This window comes from Rana temporaria, chromosome 7 (genome assembly GCF_905171775.1).
Source record: "Rana temporaria chromosome 7, aRanTem1.1, whole genome shotgun sequence".
NCBI lineage: Eukaryota > Metazoa > Chordata > Amphibia > Anura > Ranidae > Rana > Rana temporaria.
Genome location: NC_053495.1, coordinates 96582180 through 96600946, shown reverse-complemented (window position 1 = coordinate 96600946; position 18767 = coordinate 96582180). Strand labels below are relative to the sequence as shown.

Genomic DNA, 18767 nt, shown 5'->3' with positions numbered 1-18767 from the left:
ATACCGCTGTATAAGATGACATATGAGGCCAGAGGGTGTCCAAAAAAATTCTTGAAGGTCTGGGGCTCTTGGGTTGATTCCGAGAGCACCATACCTCCTGCTCCTTGAACTCTGACTGATGACTGATACCTCTGCCCGTTGTACCATACCTCCTGCTCCTTGAACTTTGACTGATACCTCTGCCCGTTGAATAGATCTAAGTGAGTAAATTAACGATTCTGTTGTTTTTCTCCCACCTTTCTCTGTGCGTTTTTATGAAAATGCTCAATGTGTACCAGCTACCAAAGTTTTGTAAAATGATGTACCGGGCGATGTTCGCCTAGGATGTGTGTTTCTTGTATTGTCTGTTTTGTATGTACAAAAATTTCAAAATAAAAATTTACCTTTAAAAAAAAAAGAAGAAAGAGAACCAGCTAGAAGAGTAGCATGAGCAAATACTAAAGAGAAAGGGAAAAAAAGGAAAAGCGGGATAGGAGAAGAGGGTCCACGGCGTGGGGTGAACAGAGGCTCATCAAAGAGAAAGTAACGTTGGATCAAAACGTGAAGGGTGGTTGTGAGCCACCCAGGGTTGCCATACCTGGAGGAATTTATCATGGGTGTCCAATAACACGGCAGTAAGTTTCTCATTAACCATAATACGCAGACAAGGCTGCTACAAAGCTGAGGAGCCCTTGCTATGGTCAGTTTAGTTGCAGTAAAAACATGTGCCACCAACTGGCGTTCAGGGCGGAGAAGCCCTGTGATTGGTTTCCACAAAAGGGTCCCTCTTTAAATTGGTGTTGAAAAGGTTGCGGAGCAACGCATAAACTCTATCCCACAATCTACATACCCTGGGGCAGGTCCACCAGATGTGCGCCATTTTACCCTCCTGAGAGCATCCACGAAAGCATAAAGGGAATAGGATGGTATAAAACTCGCCAATCTGGCCAGGGTATAGTACCATCTATAAAACACTTTGTAAGCGTTTTCAAAAAGAGAACATTCTTAGAGCATTTGATCTGCCAGTCCTCTGGATCAAGTTGTATCCCAAGCTCAGGCTCCCACTGAAGGTGATAAGGTCTCAATGGTGGTTTCTTAGAATTGATGGTAGCTCCATAAATCAAAGATATGGGACCCGAGGAATGGGGGCGCGATCTACACAAAACCACCTTCCTTCTTTGTGACATATAAGAGGCTATGTTGGAAGTTTCTGTGGGGATCTAAGGCACTGAGAATTAGCTGGGCGAAACGGGTGCTTCCGAAATTGGATGGGGGTATTGGCCTCCCAGACATACAGAGGCATTTCTGGGCTACGCATCTAACTCGAGTAGTGGACTGGCAAATGCATGCTCGCCATAAAGGGTGGGTGCACCTGGAGAGTTTGATCACAGGAGCTGACCTGGGGAAAGTGCCCTGGTTTTCCAAGAAACACTGGACGCCTTGTGTCCAATCTCACCCCCTGGTAGGGGCAACTCTGTCGGCATTCGCAAAGGCATGTGGAACATATGCAACCTCGGCTACAGCATGTAGAATAACTCCCCTTAGAGGAAACCCTGACTTTCAACCTGGGCTGGAAAGATCCTATTTGGCAAACGTATGGCCACATATGGATATGTTGGCCAAACATTTCTTCCCCGGGGATAGGTTCCTTACCCTAAGAGAGCTGGCGTCGCTGTCCCTCACTAAATTCTTCCCCTTACTTGCTTACCTCCAGATAAAGCACTTTCTTGATAACCCGAGGGCCAGAGGATGCTTTACAAAATCATCTACGGTGTTTGAGTCATTGTGCTCTGGCCCAGGCCCCTCAGAGGCATGTGATTTCGGTGCTGTACGTATTTGTTCACAAAACCTTATGCATGCGGAACAGGCCTTTTGGGAGGCCTGGTTAGAGAGACCAATTGAGACAAAGAGCTGGGAGCGGGTTCACTGGTATATACATAAAGGATCGCTAAATGTGAACACCCAGGAGAATGGGTACTAGATTAGAACACGGTGGTACAGGACACCGGATCTCATCCACAAATTATTTCCGACTGTATCGGATCGGTGCTGGAGATGTGGGCAGGCCTTGAGTACTTTCCTCCACGTTTGGTGGGAATGCTTGTTAATTCAACCATACTGGCGCGCGGGGTACATGATGTGACAACTGCGGTCTCCTCGCTTCCCCTGAAGTTTTCACCAGCACAGTATCTTCTCCATCTCTCAAATATCCAAGAAAAGGTATCGCAACTCAGTGGCCATCCATATGATCAACGCAGCAAGACTTTGTGTACCCGTTCACTGGAGGGCCGCAGTGCCACCATCTATGAAAGAATGGGTGACACGCATTAACCACATTGCAGCGATAGAGGAGCTGATATATACTGCACAAGATAGCATTTCCAGCTTTTCCTATGTCTGGGAAGACTGGTTTAAATTTCGGGAACTCTGCGGAATACCATAATCTCATACAGAATGCTGGATGAGTGGGAGTCTGCGACGTAGTCCTGAATAGTGTCTGGTATGAGGTATAGTTTGTTCTTTTCCCAAATTGAAATAGACGGAGAGGGTAGCTGGTGGTTCCCCCACCCCCTCTTCAGACATTCGCTTCGAGATGCGTTTAGCCTTTAGGCCCTGACATTTATTTATTTTTTATTTATTTTTTATTTATTTTTTATTACTTTTTTTTTTTTTAAGCGGATCTGAAAGCATTTTGAGCATACCCACACTAGCATGATCCTTCATCGATAGCTGGGTATACATCTCCTTTGTTACATAAGCTGATGATGATCATATTGTATACTAAGAATGCTGTTTGGGCCTTACCAAGATTGCATAATATGTAACTTATGTGGAGCCGGAGCTCCTTGGTCTTTGTGTTTTTCTATTATTCCTGTCGATATTTCTGTGATATCTGTTAAAATATTGTTCTCAATAAAATCTTTATGGAAAAAAAAGCATCTACAATTGCCTGTAAATTTAATTTTGAATTAACGTTAAATAGGCCTATGAAGGATTAAAGATACACAGATTGTATTTTGCATGCATATTAGACTTCTTTTAGTTTAGCAGTGTAAAGGTCTCTAGTGCTTTCTACAGTGGAATGATTTACCTAACTTTTTTTTTCTACTAATTCTAGGTTGTGTCATTAATCCCTTCTTTGTGTCAAGCGGACTCTCCTGCACAGATAAAATTGTCAGTGCTGGACTTTTTATCCAGCTTAGCAAACATTCAGATTCCACAGGAAGCCCAGGTAAACCTTTCAATATGTATAAAAGTTTTATGGTAAAATTTAGACTTTTGTAGCAAGCTATTATGATCATAGATGGGTGGAAACATTCTTCGTCTGATTCTTAGAGGATCATCAATCACTAGAAAACAAAAAAGTCAGTAGCTACAACTACGTACTACTACTATAGCTGCTGACTTTTAATAAACAGGACTCTTACCTGTCCAGGGATCCAGCGCATCCTCACCTGGGCCGGTTCTCCACTGATCTCCGGGTCCCCGGTGCCAGTACAATTATTGCGGGCAGCCAGCTATGGCTCCCTGTCCAGGGATCACAGCTGGCTCCCCACTGCATGCGTGAGCTGTGTTGTGTGAAAGGTCTCGCAGGCACCTGGAACCTGTGACGCATCCCTGGAGGTTTCCGGGGGGGGGGGGGGGGGGTGAGCTTCCAGTGTAATCGCCTAGGTGTTTCCAGCAGAAGTGGAAGCCAGTACCTGCCAAAACTAGGTGGGGAGGATTATTAAAAGTGGACCTTTCTGTTTGGGGTGAAGTTCTGCTTTAAAGTTTTACACTACATTTTAGAGCTATTTTCTTTTATGAAGTTTGACTGGGATTTTTACTTGTGACCCTTTTCCTAACATGAATGTGTATCTCGAATGGTTTCCCTATGAAAACATTTCTGACTTATACCTTAGGGGAGAACTTTTCTGAAGTGACGAAGCAGGCCAATTCAGTCCAATAATTCAATTTACACTGCCAATAACCTGTCTGAGAGGTTCGCTGGCAGGGGAGGTGGTTGTCTGTAATGTAATAAAAAGTGGAAAATACTTACACGCTAAAATGAATATTAAGGTCAGGTGATAATAAAAGATGAACAAATTATTTCAGCTGCAATCATTCAATGGTGATCTGATACCATAAAAATAACTATTATAATGAATAATGATGCGCTACAAGCAACCCTTTATTCATTTTGAACACACCACTCATGGAGTGAGGAGATATTCGCCTACATGACTGAGTGTCTTTATGCGCTGTATGCTTCTGGCCAAATGTGAGTGGAACTACCTGCAGTATAGAAGTCCTTTCATTTGATTTGTGGATTGAGCATTGCGCAATGATTTGTTTTTTTTTTTTCTTTCTATATATGTGAATTACACATCACTTGCATATGAGCACCATTGAAAACAACAGAAAATTGAGTTACAGCTGAATACAGTTTGACTTTGCCCAGGACTGTAGCCTATTAATGTGGATATTCAAGTGTTCAAGTGTCCCAAGTGTGAGGTGGACAGTACTCATATCTTTAGGTGGTTTTTCTCTTGAGTGTCTTGTTTTCAGAGCATTTTTTGCACTTTCTTATCACCGCAGGCTGCTGTGTATATTGGAGCACGGATTATTTATTTACCCACAGGCTGCTAATTATATGTTCTTATTGTAGCGCGGAGTACTTATTTATAAAATGTTATGTTTTTACCTTTCCAACACACACACTGTGCATTAATAGAGGGTTGTTTTTAGCGCATCGTTATTTATTATAATGGTTGTCTGTAATGTGTTTTCTCTTCTGTTCATTTTAGGACATGTCAAAGATTAGTTGATCTTGACCACTGGATGTAGGATGCTAGGTACAACAAAAAAAAAAACAGCTTAGGCACGGCCCTTGCTGGTGGCCATTCCCATAGTCTCCTAACAGCAGTAGTGCTCCAAGAGTTAGGACCCAAGTATTTGTACTGGAGTTATTTTCCCCTTTTTTTCTCTCAAGACTTATATCTTTGTGAGTTTTAGTGATTGTTTTTCAATTAGCAGAAAGCTGGGTGACATTATAGATCATTATGCTCTACCCCCTTCCAAAACTGACAAAAAAAGAGTCCTGCACCATTCTGGTGCGAATGAGATGCGATTTCAGCCATACAGGTTGTATGTCTGAATTCGAATTACACAGACATCGCATGTGATCTGCATCACATGTGAACATTGGTGGGCATGCAAGTATCCCTCTTGGTACTGCCTCCCTTTCTGTTGCAAACCTTTTAGCGTATAGGTGTTACCTCGGCCACATGACTGAACAGTCTACTGGTTTCCCCTCTGTGGAGCTGCTTGGTAAGGGATCCCTCCTTAGTCTGTGAAGTTTGTAGACTATGCTGTTTGGGCGATAAATAATGGAAAAGTGGAGCAAATGGATGCCCCAGAAAAGCCCTTGGAGAATCAACCAGGGTATATCCAAAAAATTATAATAAACTTTATTACTGTATCAAAAAAGTGTTTTAAAAAACCCCAAAAATGTTACATAATACACATAAAGGGTGCATCCCCATCATACCCAACAATAAAAAACATACATACAAGACATTACAATGTTGTCACAATAAGGCGCTGGCAATGGGCCCCACTTGTACACATCCCCACATACGCCCAGCTGAAGGGAACTAAATGGTGCTGCTGTATAGGTGATGAAGTAGTATTAACCTAGGAAAAGACCACTATTTAAGGGACGTGATGTTGTTGAAATTATTTAACTAGATGTCCATATCGGACTTGTTGCCATAGCTTGTTTTCATATTTAGAGAAAATTCCTTGTTGGATATTTAATTGATAATTGATGGACCGTTGTCTGAGCTAAGCGAAGACTAATGTCCAAACATAGATTCTATAGATATCATTAAAGACTTAGGGGGTACGTGATTAGATAACCTTGTATAAACACAAGACGAGTATAAAAAAGCATTTGTTTTCTCCCAGACGTTATTGATTCTGCTGAAACAAGCACAGTTCATAGGAACACATCATATAATCACTACTAGTGTGGAGGAAAAATGAGGCAGGAGAGGAACGGTAAATTCAATGGTAGCCTGAGGACTCTCACCACTCCACATTGACCGCCAAAGGCTCTGTGATCTCAGGAAAATCAGGATATGGGGCCTCCTCCAGCCCATCCCACTTCACATTCCTCACCAGTCAGCTGACCTCTAGTCTCTGCCCCCAGCCATGCTGTGAGCTGAATGGGTGCCTGCAAAGAGGCTGAGTGGGTGGCCGTAGGCTCCAGGAACAGCCCAGCTGGGCAGCCACAGCCCTGCTGGGCTGCCGCAAAAAGGCTGGGAGAGTGGTGCGGGCTTCAGGAATAGCCCAGGATTCGGTGACCCCTGGCAAATTATCATTTGACCCCCGAGGGGGTCCCGACTCCCAGGTTGAGAACCACTGCCTTAAACAAATTTGGTGTGTATGTGTGTATATATATCATGGCTAGAGTGGCGGCTGATGTCCTCCCTGTCACTATGGAGCAGAACGCCAGAATGTAGAGGGAGAACGAAAAAAGTGGTAGAAAACCAACATCTTCTCCACTTCTCATGATCTCACTCTCAGTACTTGCACCCAACACCCGCTTCTCATGATTTTTTTTAATGTCCCGCGATCGGCGCCCCCCCTGTGATCGGTGCCCCCCCCCACGCGATCGGCGGCAACATGATTTTTTTTTGTCCTGCGATTGGCGGCCCCCAAGCTATCGGTGGCAACATGGCGCCCCCATGATTTATTTTTTATGTCCCGCGATCGCTCCCCCCCTGCGATCGGCGGCAACATGGTGCCCCCCCCCCATGATTTTTATGTCCCGAGATCGGCGGCCCGCGATTTTTAATGTTCTGCGATCTGCGGCAAACCCTCCCCCCTCTTTTTTTACTCTCCGGCGATCGGCGGCACACCCCACCCCCTGCTTCTCAGTTATTTTTTTTAATGCCCTGCAATCGGCGGCAACCAACCCCCCCCGTTCTCAGTATATGTTATGTCTGGCGATCGGCGGCAGAGGCCCCGGAGGCGATCGGTGGGACCCCATATATCTCTCCCCACCAACACCCCCCCCCCCTGCTTCTCAGTATTGTTTTACGTCCGAGGGGTTGGCAATCGGCAGCAGCACCCTTCACACCCCCCCCCCCCGCTTCGCAGTATTTTTTTAAATGTCCAGCGACATTATTCTTCTATGATGGCCGATCATCATCACCCCCCTCCCCCCCGCTTATCGGCGCCCCCCGCGATCAGCGACAACATGGTGCCCCCCATGATTTTTTTTATGTCCCACGATCGGCGGCCTTCCCCCCCCAGTTTTATAAGTTATTGTCATATATATGCGATCAACGGCACCCCCCCCCCTGCTTGTGAACCTTTTAATGGCCAATGGCCAATGGTCGATGTCATTGATTGTCATTTACTTTCAGCGATCGGTGGCAGAACCTCCCCCCCCCCCCCCCCGCTTATCAACTTTTAATGATGTGAAATGTCAGTGTAATTTTATATTCGACGATTGGCGGTTGATTGTCATTTCTCTCCATTTGCTTTCAGCGATCGGCAACCCCTCCCCCCTCCGGGTTATCAACTTCGTCGATCAGCAGCAGCACTTCATCCATGTGGGGGGTCAGCGTCTACACAGCACTTTACAAGCACTCTGCACTCCTGGGCCCAGGCAAAGCTCCTCTCCCAAGCCCAACGTGGGAGTGGCACTGCAAGCCTACGGGAATACATGGTGTGCAGTGGACAGTTCTACACACGCCGCCAGCTCCCACTGTGCTGCCTGGTGGTAGATCTGTCAGCCTTCATCCCAAGCCTGATAGACCGGCCTGGCGGTGTACCACAACATGCGTGCGGGTATGCCTAATCTATTACACTTTCTGCAGCGGCATTATTACATTCTGTGTGCCACTGACTGCAGTGCTCCTTGTCGCTGCAGAGCAGGGACACCATGCATTTAATTTTGGCCCTGGGAGGGGTTTGAACACCCCTGACCCCCCCCCCTTATCTATGCCTCTGATCTAGACCAACGTTTCTCAACGCCAGTCCTCAAGTACCCCCTACAGGTCATGTTTTCAGGCTTTCCATTATTTTGCACAGGTGATTTGATCAGTTTCATTGTCTTAGTAATTTAACACAGCCATTTCATCTGAGGGAAATCCTAAAAAAATGACCTGTTGGGGGGGTACTTGAGGACTGGAGTTGAAAAACATTGATCTAGATGACCTTCTTCTGAAGGACTCCCTTCCACCTTTCTGCAAATGTTCACAAGACTATTCAGATGCTTCAGGTTTTCGGTTTGGTAATGAGCATTAAAAAATCTGCTCTCCAACCTTCCCTCCACCTAAAATCTTTGGTCCTCATCCTAGACGCATCCCAAGCAAAGGTCTTTCTTCCAGAAAACAAACTGGGGTCTCGCGCTTGGGCCTTAAGGTCAAAGAAACATCCCTCTGTGAAGTTCTCCATATGTGTTTTGGGCCTCATGGTGGCCTTTATCAAGGCTGTTCTATTCACCCAATTGCATTCAAGGCCTCTCCAATACAACATCATCTTGGCATGAAACCAACACGCTCATTCACTTGATCTCCCTATGCTTCTTTTCAGCCATTCAAGGAACTCCCTAGCCTGGTGGATTGCCAACCAGTCTAGACAATAGGTAAAGTCCTACCTTCCATATCAATCGAAAGTGATAACATAGTTATTTAGTTACATAGTTGGTTGGATAAAGCTATACAGTTGAACCTGAGTGTGTGTGTGTTTGCTACTACCATTTTCCATATTTCTGTACATTGCGTTTGCTAAAAACGAATATAGTTTATTTAATTTATCTTCTTTCCCCACCGACACCACCAACTCTGGAATGGAGTTCCACATCCTTACCGCTCTAACACTAAAGTAAAGAACCCCTTATGCTTGAACTGACTCTCATCCAGCTTCATTGTGTTGCCACAGGCTGGGGGAAACGTGGGCACCTGCGCTGAATGAAGGCACATGCAACTTGTATTGGATGATGGTTCAATAGAAATTGGATTCTGCATTTGCACTTGGACTGTATGCACACTGTTTTGGACTGCTCAGAAATTTTCCAGCACAGAGGCTATTTCTTTATCGTACACCACGGGACACAGAGTCTTTATCTATACATAATGGGTTAAGGGTCACCAGCGGTGATTGGACACTGGCACAACCAATTGAAGACAGTTCCCCTCCATATAACCCCTCCCATCAGGGGAGTTCCTCAGGTGTTGGACGAGCGAGGATGTGTTAAGGATAGCTCTGCTAGGTACCCTCTGGGGGTAAAGGAGCTATGTTTTAAGGATTTTTCCAAGACGCTAATAAAGAGCTGAATCTGGAGGATCCAGGCCTCATGGATGAGGCATCGACTGTAATGTCTCTCTTCGGGGGACTGGGGTCCAGCACTTTCGCTACAGCAGCTAAAAGTCCTGGTCAGAGTCTTTAACAAGGCCCAGGGGAGAGGTATCTGTACAGGAGCCCATATCCCTGAAGGTTGGCACACAATCCCACGGAGATGGGTGAAGATTAGTGCTGTCTGAATTTACTTCAGCAGAAAAAACTGCGGCGGGGATAAGGTAAGAGAAAGGAAAGCCTAAGAACAAGCTTAGGACCCCTTTCAAGATTGAGTCGGGTGTCTTCTCTTTTTGGCCACTAGAGAGAGTACCAAGTTTACTCGCCTTACTCTGCCAGGATGTCAGTTCCACTGGACAAGCACATTCCTTCCGCTGCATAGCTCTGCATCAGCATGGCCACGGCTCCTCTCCACCCCATATGTTGCCATGTCCTAGACAGGTAAGGCATCCAGGAAGAAAAAAACACAAACTCCTGCGCACAAGTGGGATCCTTGATAATTAGTCAATGTCTACAAACGGTTCTCCTTAGATGTCCAAAAAAAACGTAGTGACAGAGGCCTTGCTGCCCTTCATGGATGGGGGAATCCTGATAGAAGACAAAAAGGGAGAAAGAAAGGCGCACCAGCCTCGTGTACTACCGTTTGGCAAATTTTAATGGAATAATAAAATAATGAAAACTACTCACAAACATGAAATGATAAAAGGCTTGTCAAACGATAATTGAAATACCCCTCAAACCACACTCCAGACTGTAGAGGGGGGTGGCGAGGTGCGTTGCTGCTGGCTGACGCGTTTCGAGGTAACAGAGACCTCTTCCTCAGAGCCCAGCAGTGACATGACCATCCACTTCCACTGATTAAATAGGAAAACATGTAGGCCCAGGCACCGCCCACCACCGACCACAGAAACACTCCCAGGGGCCGTCCAGACTCCACCCCCAAACAAGCAAAGACAAAGATGAAAATAACAATGAAAATAGAATAAAATAAAAATAAAAAATAAAAATAAATGAATAAAAATGAAATTGAAATTGAAAATGAAAATGAAAATAAAGAACACGAAAAATAAATAAAGAAAAAAATTATAATGATAAAAATGAAAATAAAAATAGATCTAAAAATGATGATGGTGGTAGCTGAAAGTAATGCTAATGGAGCCGAGGAAAAATGTGCGCAGCGACAATGATAGTAATAATGATGCTAAAGAAAAGATGTATAAGGTTAAATGAAATACATAAAGAATGTATATATATATAAACAAATATATGGTAATACTCAACCATCACTATTTGTAGTGACGGTGAAGTGCTGATAAGATGCACAGGGTGAGGAAGGTGTACTGTAGATCCGACGATGAGGACTACAAATGCACCCGCTACACAACATAGTCCACAGTAAAGTGATCACTGGTGACAAATGGGAGGGAGATGTATAAAAGGGGAAAAACAAGAAGTACCCATGAGGAAGGGGAGAGAGGGAGAGGGAAGGGATGGGCAAAGAAAAACATAGACAACTTACATGGATGGCTTATACAAAAACGGGTCTATGGGGCCGATGGGCTAACATCTCTCCTGCTAGGGAATCGTCACCGCTACCGAGGTAGCCAAGCAGGAGGCGATTCAATCGACATGTGCTGCTTTTGATGGAGCGCAAACAGATCCGTCTGCGCTCCACAGGCTGGCGCGCCGTCTTGCCGCGTCATCAGTCATCGCCTACTTCTCTGACGAATCGTCAGAGGGAATGCTAGAGACACCAGGGCTCAAAATCCGCAATATTTGCGGGGCCCGAGTGTCGAGAAAGGAAACTACAAATGACAGGAGTGAAGGGAAAAAAAATAAAAATAAATAATAAATAAATAAATGAAGAAGGGAGGAGGAAGAGAACGAACAAACCTGGACGGACCCCAGCAGAGCACACCCGGTGGCTAGAAGAGGGCACCTATCGACACACATGTATATGCCCGCATACAGACATGCTAATTGCACAATAGATTAAAATGTTATAATAGTATAATAAAATAAATAAAATAATATAAATATAAACAGTAAATACATAAATACAAACGTATGCATGCAAAAAGGCAAGGGTCCAGATGAAAGCCTGCAAAATTGCACGAACCAGGAAAAAGGACAATACTTATACACTAATAAACGAAATGTTATATTGTATTGGAATTGTAACAGAAAAATGTGAAAAATGTTACCCTAAATACATAACATATAATAAAATAATATAAATACATCAATATAGTTCTCTCAGGGGTAGGTAATCCCCTTTGCAAGGCTAGATATATAACTCATCAGACCAATTATGCTGTACACGGGACACCGACTCAATCAGTGTGGAAGTGGAGGGTGGTCAGAAGAAAGCGAGGGCTAAACATACTATGAGTGAAACAATGCATGTGTCCGTGCGTATATGCACTCCCGTATGCACATGCAGGTTCACGACAAATACATATAAAAAAAGGGGGCATCTAGTAATTCATTTACTCTTAAAACTCTTGTAAAAAGAAAAAATAGTATTCAAAATAAATTACATATGCAAATATAAAAAGCAATTGGTATAAAAGTGGTCATTACCTAAAAATGGAGTCTATGCAAAATAGATATCAAGACACACCTAGAAAGGGTGTTTTGGGGTGAAATGAATCAATACTAAATGGGGCCAACCGGGGGGGGGGCTCAAAAAAACCTACCTAACCAGACGGCACATATGGGAACAAGAACTGGACCAATCGACTATTAGAGATATTATGAAAAATGTATAATGTATTTTAGCCAAATTTTAATCGAATTTTAATTTATAATATTTAATTATTAACTAGATTTTGTGAATTTCAGGATCTTCGTTGAGGCCCCCAGGGGCTAGACTTCCGAGAGTGAAAATCCAATAGGCTTCCCGTTTGCAAAGCCTCTGGTGCCTCCTACCCCTGTCAAGATCACCCGTAATAGACTCTATGCCAAAGACTTTCATGCCAGACGGGTCCCCATGGTGCGCCTCTACAAAGTGCCTAGGGACTGGATATTTTTCTCTAGTATTGAGAATATCACGCTTGTGTTCCCCGATACGCACTCTCATAGCACGAGAGGTACGACCAACATAGAGGCGACCACATGGACACATGATTCCATAAACCACGAACTCCGTCCCACAGTTGATAAACTGTTTACACTGATGGATTTTACCATCAAGGCCAGCCACTGTCTTTTTCCTATGCCACATAAAAATGCAGGTAACAGTTTTTAACACTACACTTGTAGCTCCCCTTTTGGTCAAAGAGGGAGGACCAGGCATTGGTAGATGCATTGATGGGTTTCGTGACACGACTCGGAGCAATCATGCTCCTTAGATCACGAGGTCTTCTGAAAATGACATTGGGTTTAGCAGGGAGGACACCGTTCAACACGGGGTCTTGTTGTAGGATCCCCCAATTTTTCTTAAGAATACTTTGAATTTCAAATGCCTTACTGGTGTATTGGGTAGAAAAACAAGTTTGACAAGGATCAGAGTTGGACCGAGAAGATGGAACCAGAGGGCAATCGCTCACCACATCATAGAGATCTGCATATTTCTTGCAGGCTACCTCTGAGTGCGGGGTCGTAGTCTTTCCCTTTGAACTTTTTGGTCAAGAGCTCACTTTGGGCCAAATAGTCTTCCTTTTTGGTGCATGTACGTTTCAGACGGCAGAACTGACTATACGGAATGTTTTTAATCCATCTAGGATGATGGTTGCTCTTAGCATGGAGAAAGGAGTTGCCTCCACTAGGTTTGAAATGTGTTTTTGATACAATGCTGCCGTCAGAGTCACTGCTCAATTCGAGATCTAAGAAGACTAAGGAATCTTTACTGATGATATGAGTGAACTCCAGCCCAACTGGATTGGACTTGCAATGGGCCAAAAATTCATCAAGTTCGCCATCTGTTCCATCCCAAATAATTAAAATGTCATCAATATACCTGGCGTACAGGACTAGGTTTGCTTTGAACGGGTTGTTTAGCCAAATAAAGGCCTCTTCCCAGAAGCCCATGAATAGATTGGCATAGCTGGGTGCAAACCTAGCCCCCATCGCCGTACCCTTGATTTGCAGGAAGTGCTCCCCTAGGAAAGAGAAATGATTATGTGTTAAGGCAAACTCCACGGAATCCAATATAAATTTGGCCTGCAGAGGATTCAGATGATTGGCCTCTGACAGATAGTGGCTCAAGGCCCTAAGGCCATGCTTGTGTTCAATAGACGTATACAGAGAAGATACATCGAGGGAAAGCCATCTATAGTTAGATTGCCAGATGTAATGAGAGAGGATCTCCAGCATATGGCCAGAGTCTAACGAAAGACGGGAGGTTGACCACTAGATTTTGTAAAAAATGATCAACATAGCAGCCCAAATTGCTGGAGAGGCTGTCGATGCCCGATATAATGGGTCTACCAGGGGGATTTGACTGACACTTATGTACTTTGGGAGTATGGTAGAAATGCGGAGTGGCTGCAAATCTATTAAACAGAAAAAGATATTCATTTTTCGTAAGTACTGTATCTAGGAGAGCACCATCTAATAAAGACTTAAGCTCCTTGGTGTATTCAAGGACAGGGTCCTTTTTAAGGAGGCTATAGGTGTCTGTGTCCCTCAATAGCCTCATTGCCTCCGTGATATAGTCCGACCTATTCTGGATGACCAGGCTCCCCCCCTTATCTGCTGTGCTTATAATTATGTCCTGATTTTCCTTGAGGCCAATTACCGTTTTCGTCAGGCTATCTTGGAGAATGCCTTGTTGTTTTTTATGGTAATTCACACTGGAACTTCCATGCTGGAATTTAGTTTTAAACTATTCAAAAACAACGTCATAGAACGTGGAGATGAATCTACCCTTGGCCCAATTCGGACAGAAGGAAGATTTGCATCTGAATGATGTGTGGGTGATGGTACTCTCCACAGGTAGAACACTTTCCAAGGGGAGCCCTTCAGTTGTATTAGATTCTAAATAAAGTTCCTACAACATATTCAGAGCTGTTTCGTTGTCCTCAAAACTAGTCTCCATAGGAGCAGAATCCGGCTCACTAGTGGTTTCATTGTCCTGTCCGTTGTCTTTAAGGATAAAATACCGTTGGAGTGTAAGTTTTCTAATATATTTATTGAGGTCGATGAACAACTCAAATAGATTGGGCACACTTGGTGGGGCATAATTGAGACCCTTCCTTAGAAGATCAAGGTAAAGACCGAACTGGATAAATTATAAATTTTGATGGTAGAGTGAGATGGCGTTAGACCCTGCCTCATTTTTGATCTCTTTCCCCCTCTCTTTCCTCGTCGGATTCCTCTTTCCTCGTCAGCATCCAGGAAGAGCCGGGATGTCGCTCTCTGATCCCTCTCAACCGCATAATGCCCCAGGCGTGTGGAGGAGGTTTTGAGCGTGCACGGGCGCATGACAAACATGGCGCTCAAACAAATGCTTTTAAAAGCTCATGGAGGCCGCAGCTCATCCCTTTGGGACACAAGCGGCAACGGCAGGCAGCAGCTAAAGGGGCAAGTAAGCTCTAGGTGGTTGGTAGGGCATTACCAAGAGAGACACCCACTCCTTCGCATGAAACTGTGTGTTTAAGTTGCATACTTTATGTAGATTGCTAAACTGAGCACAGTAGTATATGCTTATTGGTACCTTGGCTTGTTGCTTGTTAATATGTCTTCCCTTAGAAGGAATTCGGGGACTAAAAAGGACAAGAAAGCACTGCTGCCTGAGACAGGAGGCCCTAGCTGTGCCTGCTCTGTACTGTCCTCCCCTGTAGATCTTGATTTACCAATACATGCGGAGCCATTGCCACTATTGGGAATATCAATTTCTCCAGTGGCGCCTGGGCCTGCATATGTCACTGAGGACACATTTATCGCAGCCATGGGGAAGCTGGAAGGAAAGATCGCTACGCTAATGGTAAGTCCTCACAGAAGGACAAAAAGCGAAGCAGGTCTTCTATGGTATTAGATCCTCTTGCTGAAGCTGAAGAGGAAAAGGATGAGGATGAGGTATCACCTACAGACAAGGGATCAGGAGTCGGACGGGTCAGGGATTTCTGAGGAACCCTTTTCTGCTTCTCGAATGCTAAGAGCTCAGGTGCAATGTTATGCTGAAACAGTGCGTACTACATTCAGGCTGCCCTCTTCGGAGTTAACTGAATCACTTGTCTCCTCCCTAGGCTCATTAAGATCCCTGCAAGGTGAAGGTTCCTTTCCTGTTCATCCTTTATTAAAGAGGTTAATCTGGTCACACCCAGACAAGCATTTCCTACCTCCAAAGAAGTTTGATACTCTTTATCCCATGGAGGAGGAGTTTTCCAAGAAGTGGAGCTTGACATCGGTTGATGTGCCCATTTCTTGTGTAAATAAAAACCTGACTTGTCCAGTGGATAACATACTGGTATTCAAAGACCCTTCGGAAAAGAAATTGAAATCTTTGTTGAAATCTTCCTTCCTTCTGGCTGGGTCAGTCGCCCAACCTGCTATAGCAGCAGTAGGCATGTTTCGGGTCTTCAAGGACCAGATAATAGAGGGGCTGAAGGAACTACCTCCGGAACAAGTCAAACTGTGGAAGGAGTTGCCTAAAGCTTTATGTTTTACTGTTGACGCTATGAGAGATTCGATTCTACAAACATTGCGTCTTACACTCCAGCTGGTGCATATGCGTAGGATTCTTTGGCTATAGCATTGGTCTGCAGAGGCACCTTGCAAAAAGCTTCTGGCTAGTTTCCCCTTCCATGGCGAACGCCTCTTTGGGGAAGATTTGGAGAAATATATCCAAAAGATATCGAGTGGGAAAACCACTCCATTACCGGAGAAGAAGAAAAACAAGAGACCTTGTTTTAAACGTTCTCTCTCCCCGGCTCCTGGTAAATCTACCTCCAGCCAGTGGTGACGCCATTTTCAGCCAGCCACAAGGACTAGAGAAAACCATGCCCAGAAGAACAAGAAGCAGTGGAGTTCAAGAGCTAATAAGCAAGACCCCAAAGCCTTTGCATGAAGAGGCGCCCCCGCTCGGCCGAGTGGGGAGGACGGCTTTGTCAGTTTTCAGCGACATGGCAGACAAATCCAGGACAGATGGGTAGTATCCACAGTATCCCTAGGGTACAAGCTGGAATTTCAGGAGATCTTCTCAGTTCCGAAGCTCAATGCTTTCCAAAGATCCTTTAAAAAGAGTGTCCTTCTTCAAAAGGATTGGATCACTTGCTATCCCAAGGGGTGATCACACAAGTACCCTTAAAGGAGCAAGGTTCAGGGTTTTATTCAAACCTCTTTGTAATTCCAAAGCCAAACAGAGACGTCGGACCCATTCTGGATCTAAGAGCTCTAAATCAATTTCTGAACATTCGCCATTTCCAAATGGAAACTATTCGATTGGTGGTCGCCACCCTACAAGGCAGAGAATTCATGGCGTCAAAAGACATCAAAGACGCATACTTACATGTGCCTACCCATCCCGCTCACCAAAGATTTTTAAGGTTTGCGGTAGAACATCGCGACTTTCAGTTTGTGGCTTTAACCTTTGGTGTGGCTTCCGCACCTCGGGTATTTACAAAGATACTAGCCCCTTTGTTGGCAAATCTCAGAGCACAAGGCATAGCGATAACAGCTTATCTAGACGACCTACTGATTATAGATCAGTCGGTAGCAAAATTAGATCACGCTGTGCTCACCACTATAAAGTACCTGGAGCGTTTAGGATGGATTGTAAACTTACAAAAATCCTCTCTACAAGCCCAAAGAAGGGTAGAGTACTTGCGCATAGACACAGCCTAAAGCCGGGTATTCCTACCAGAACCAAAGATCAAGTCACTAAGGGACCTGATCCACAAGGTCAAGGCAAACGAGACCATTTATTCGCCTTTGCATAAGGCTATTGGGGAAGATGGTAGCCTCCTTTGAGGACATTCCTTTTGCCCAATTTCACTCAAGACTACTTCAGGGCAGTATTCTAACTGCCTGAAACAGAAAGATCCAAGCGCTGGATTAACCCATGCGCCTGTCGCCACAGTTACATAGTTACATAGTTAGTCAGGTTGAAAAAAGACACAAGTCCATCCAGTTCAACCACAAAAAATAAAAAAACAAAAATAAAAAACACAGTAAAATCCTATACACCCAACTCCATTCCCACAGTTGATCCAGAGGAAGGCAAAAAACCCCAGCAGAGCATGATCCAATTTGCTACAGCAGGGGAAAAAATTCCTTCCTGATCCCCCGAGAGGCAATCGGATTTACCCTGGATCAACTTTACCTACAAATCTTAATACTCAAGTTATATTCTGTACATTTAGGAAAGAATCCAGGCCTTTCTTAAAGCAATCTACTGAGCTGGCCAGAACCACCTCTGGAGGGAGTCTGTTCCACATTTTCACAGCTCTTACTGTGAAAAAACCTTTCCGTATTTGGAGGTGAAATCTCTTTTCCTCTAGACGTAAAGAGTGCCCCCTTGTCCTCAGTGTTGACCGTAAAGTGAATAACTCCACACCAAGTTCACTGTATGGACCTCTTATATATTTTTACATGTTGATCATATCCCCCCTTATTCTCCTCTTCTCAAGAGTGAATAAATTCAGTTCCTCTAATCTTTCCTCATAGCTGAGCTCCTCCATGCCTCTTATCAGTTTGGTTGCCCTTCTCTGCACTTTCTCCAGTTCTCCGATGTCCTTTTTGAGAACTGGTGCCCAAAACTGAACTGCATATTCCAGATGAGGTCTTACTAATGATTTGTACAGGGGCAAAATTATATCTCTGTCTCTGGAGTCCATACCTCTCTTAATACAAGAAAGGACTTTGCTCGCTTTGGAAACCGCAGCTTGGCATTGCATGCCATTATTGAGCTTATGATCAACTAAAACCCCCAGATCCTTCTCCACTACAGATCCCCCCAGTTGTACTCCCCCTAGTATGTATGATGCATGCATATTCTTAGCCCCCAAGTGCATAACTTTACATTTATCTACATTAAACCTCATCTGCCACTTAGTCGCCCAATTAGACAGAGCATTGAGGTCGGCTTGTAAATTGGAGACATCCTGTAAGGACGTTATTCCACTGCATAGCTTGGTGTCATCTGCAAAGACAGAAATGTTACTTTTGATCTCAGACCCAATATCATTTATAAATATATTGAAAAGTAAGGGTCCCAGCACTGAACCTTGGGGTACACCACTGATAACCTTGGACCATTCAGAGTAAGAATCATTAACCACGACTCTCTGAATTCTGTCTTTCAGCCAGTTTTCTATCCATTTACAAACTGATATATCCAATCCTGTAGACCTTACCTTACACATGAGCCGTGTGTGCGGAACTGTATCGAACGCTTTTGCAAAATCCAAATATATCACGTCCACAGCCACGCCTCTGTCCAGGGTTTTACTTACCTCTTCATAAAAGGAAATCAGGTTTGTCTGACAACTTCT

The 18767-nt window shown here is 44.3% G+C and overlaps 1 protein-coding gene across 3 annotated transcripts in view; it reads left to right on the top strand.

Annotated features, from left to right (window-relative positions):
• C7H1orf112 (chromosome 7 C1orf112 homolog) overlaps positions 1-18767 on the top strand; it is a 414829-nt gene that overhangs the window by 265516 nt on the left and 130546 nt on the right. For all 3 annotated transcript variants that reach the window (XM_040359710.1, XM_040359708.1, XM_040359709.1), the window contains one exon: positions 3098-3211. In XM_040359710.1, coding sequence (XP_040215644.1) covers positions 3098-3211 — 114 coding nt within the window. The remainder of the gene's footprint in view (positions 1-3097; positions 3212-18767) is intronic.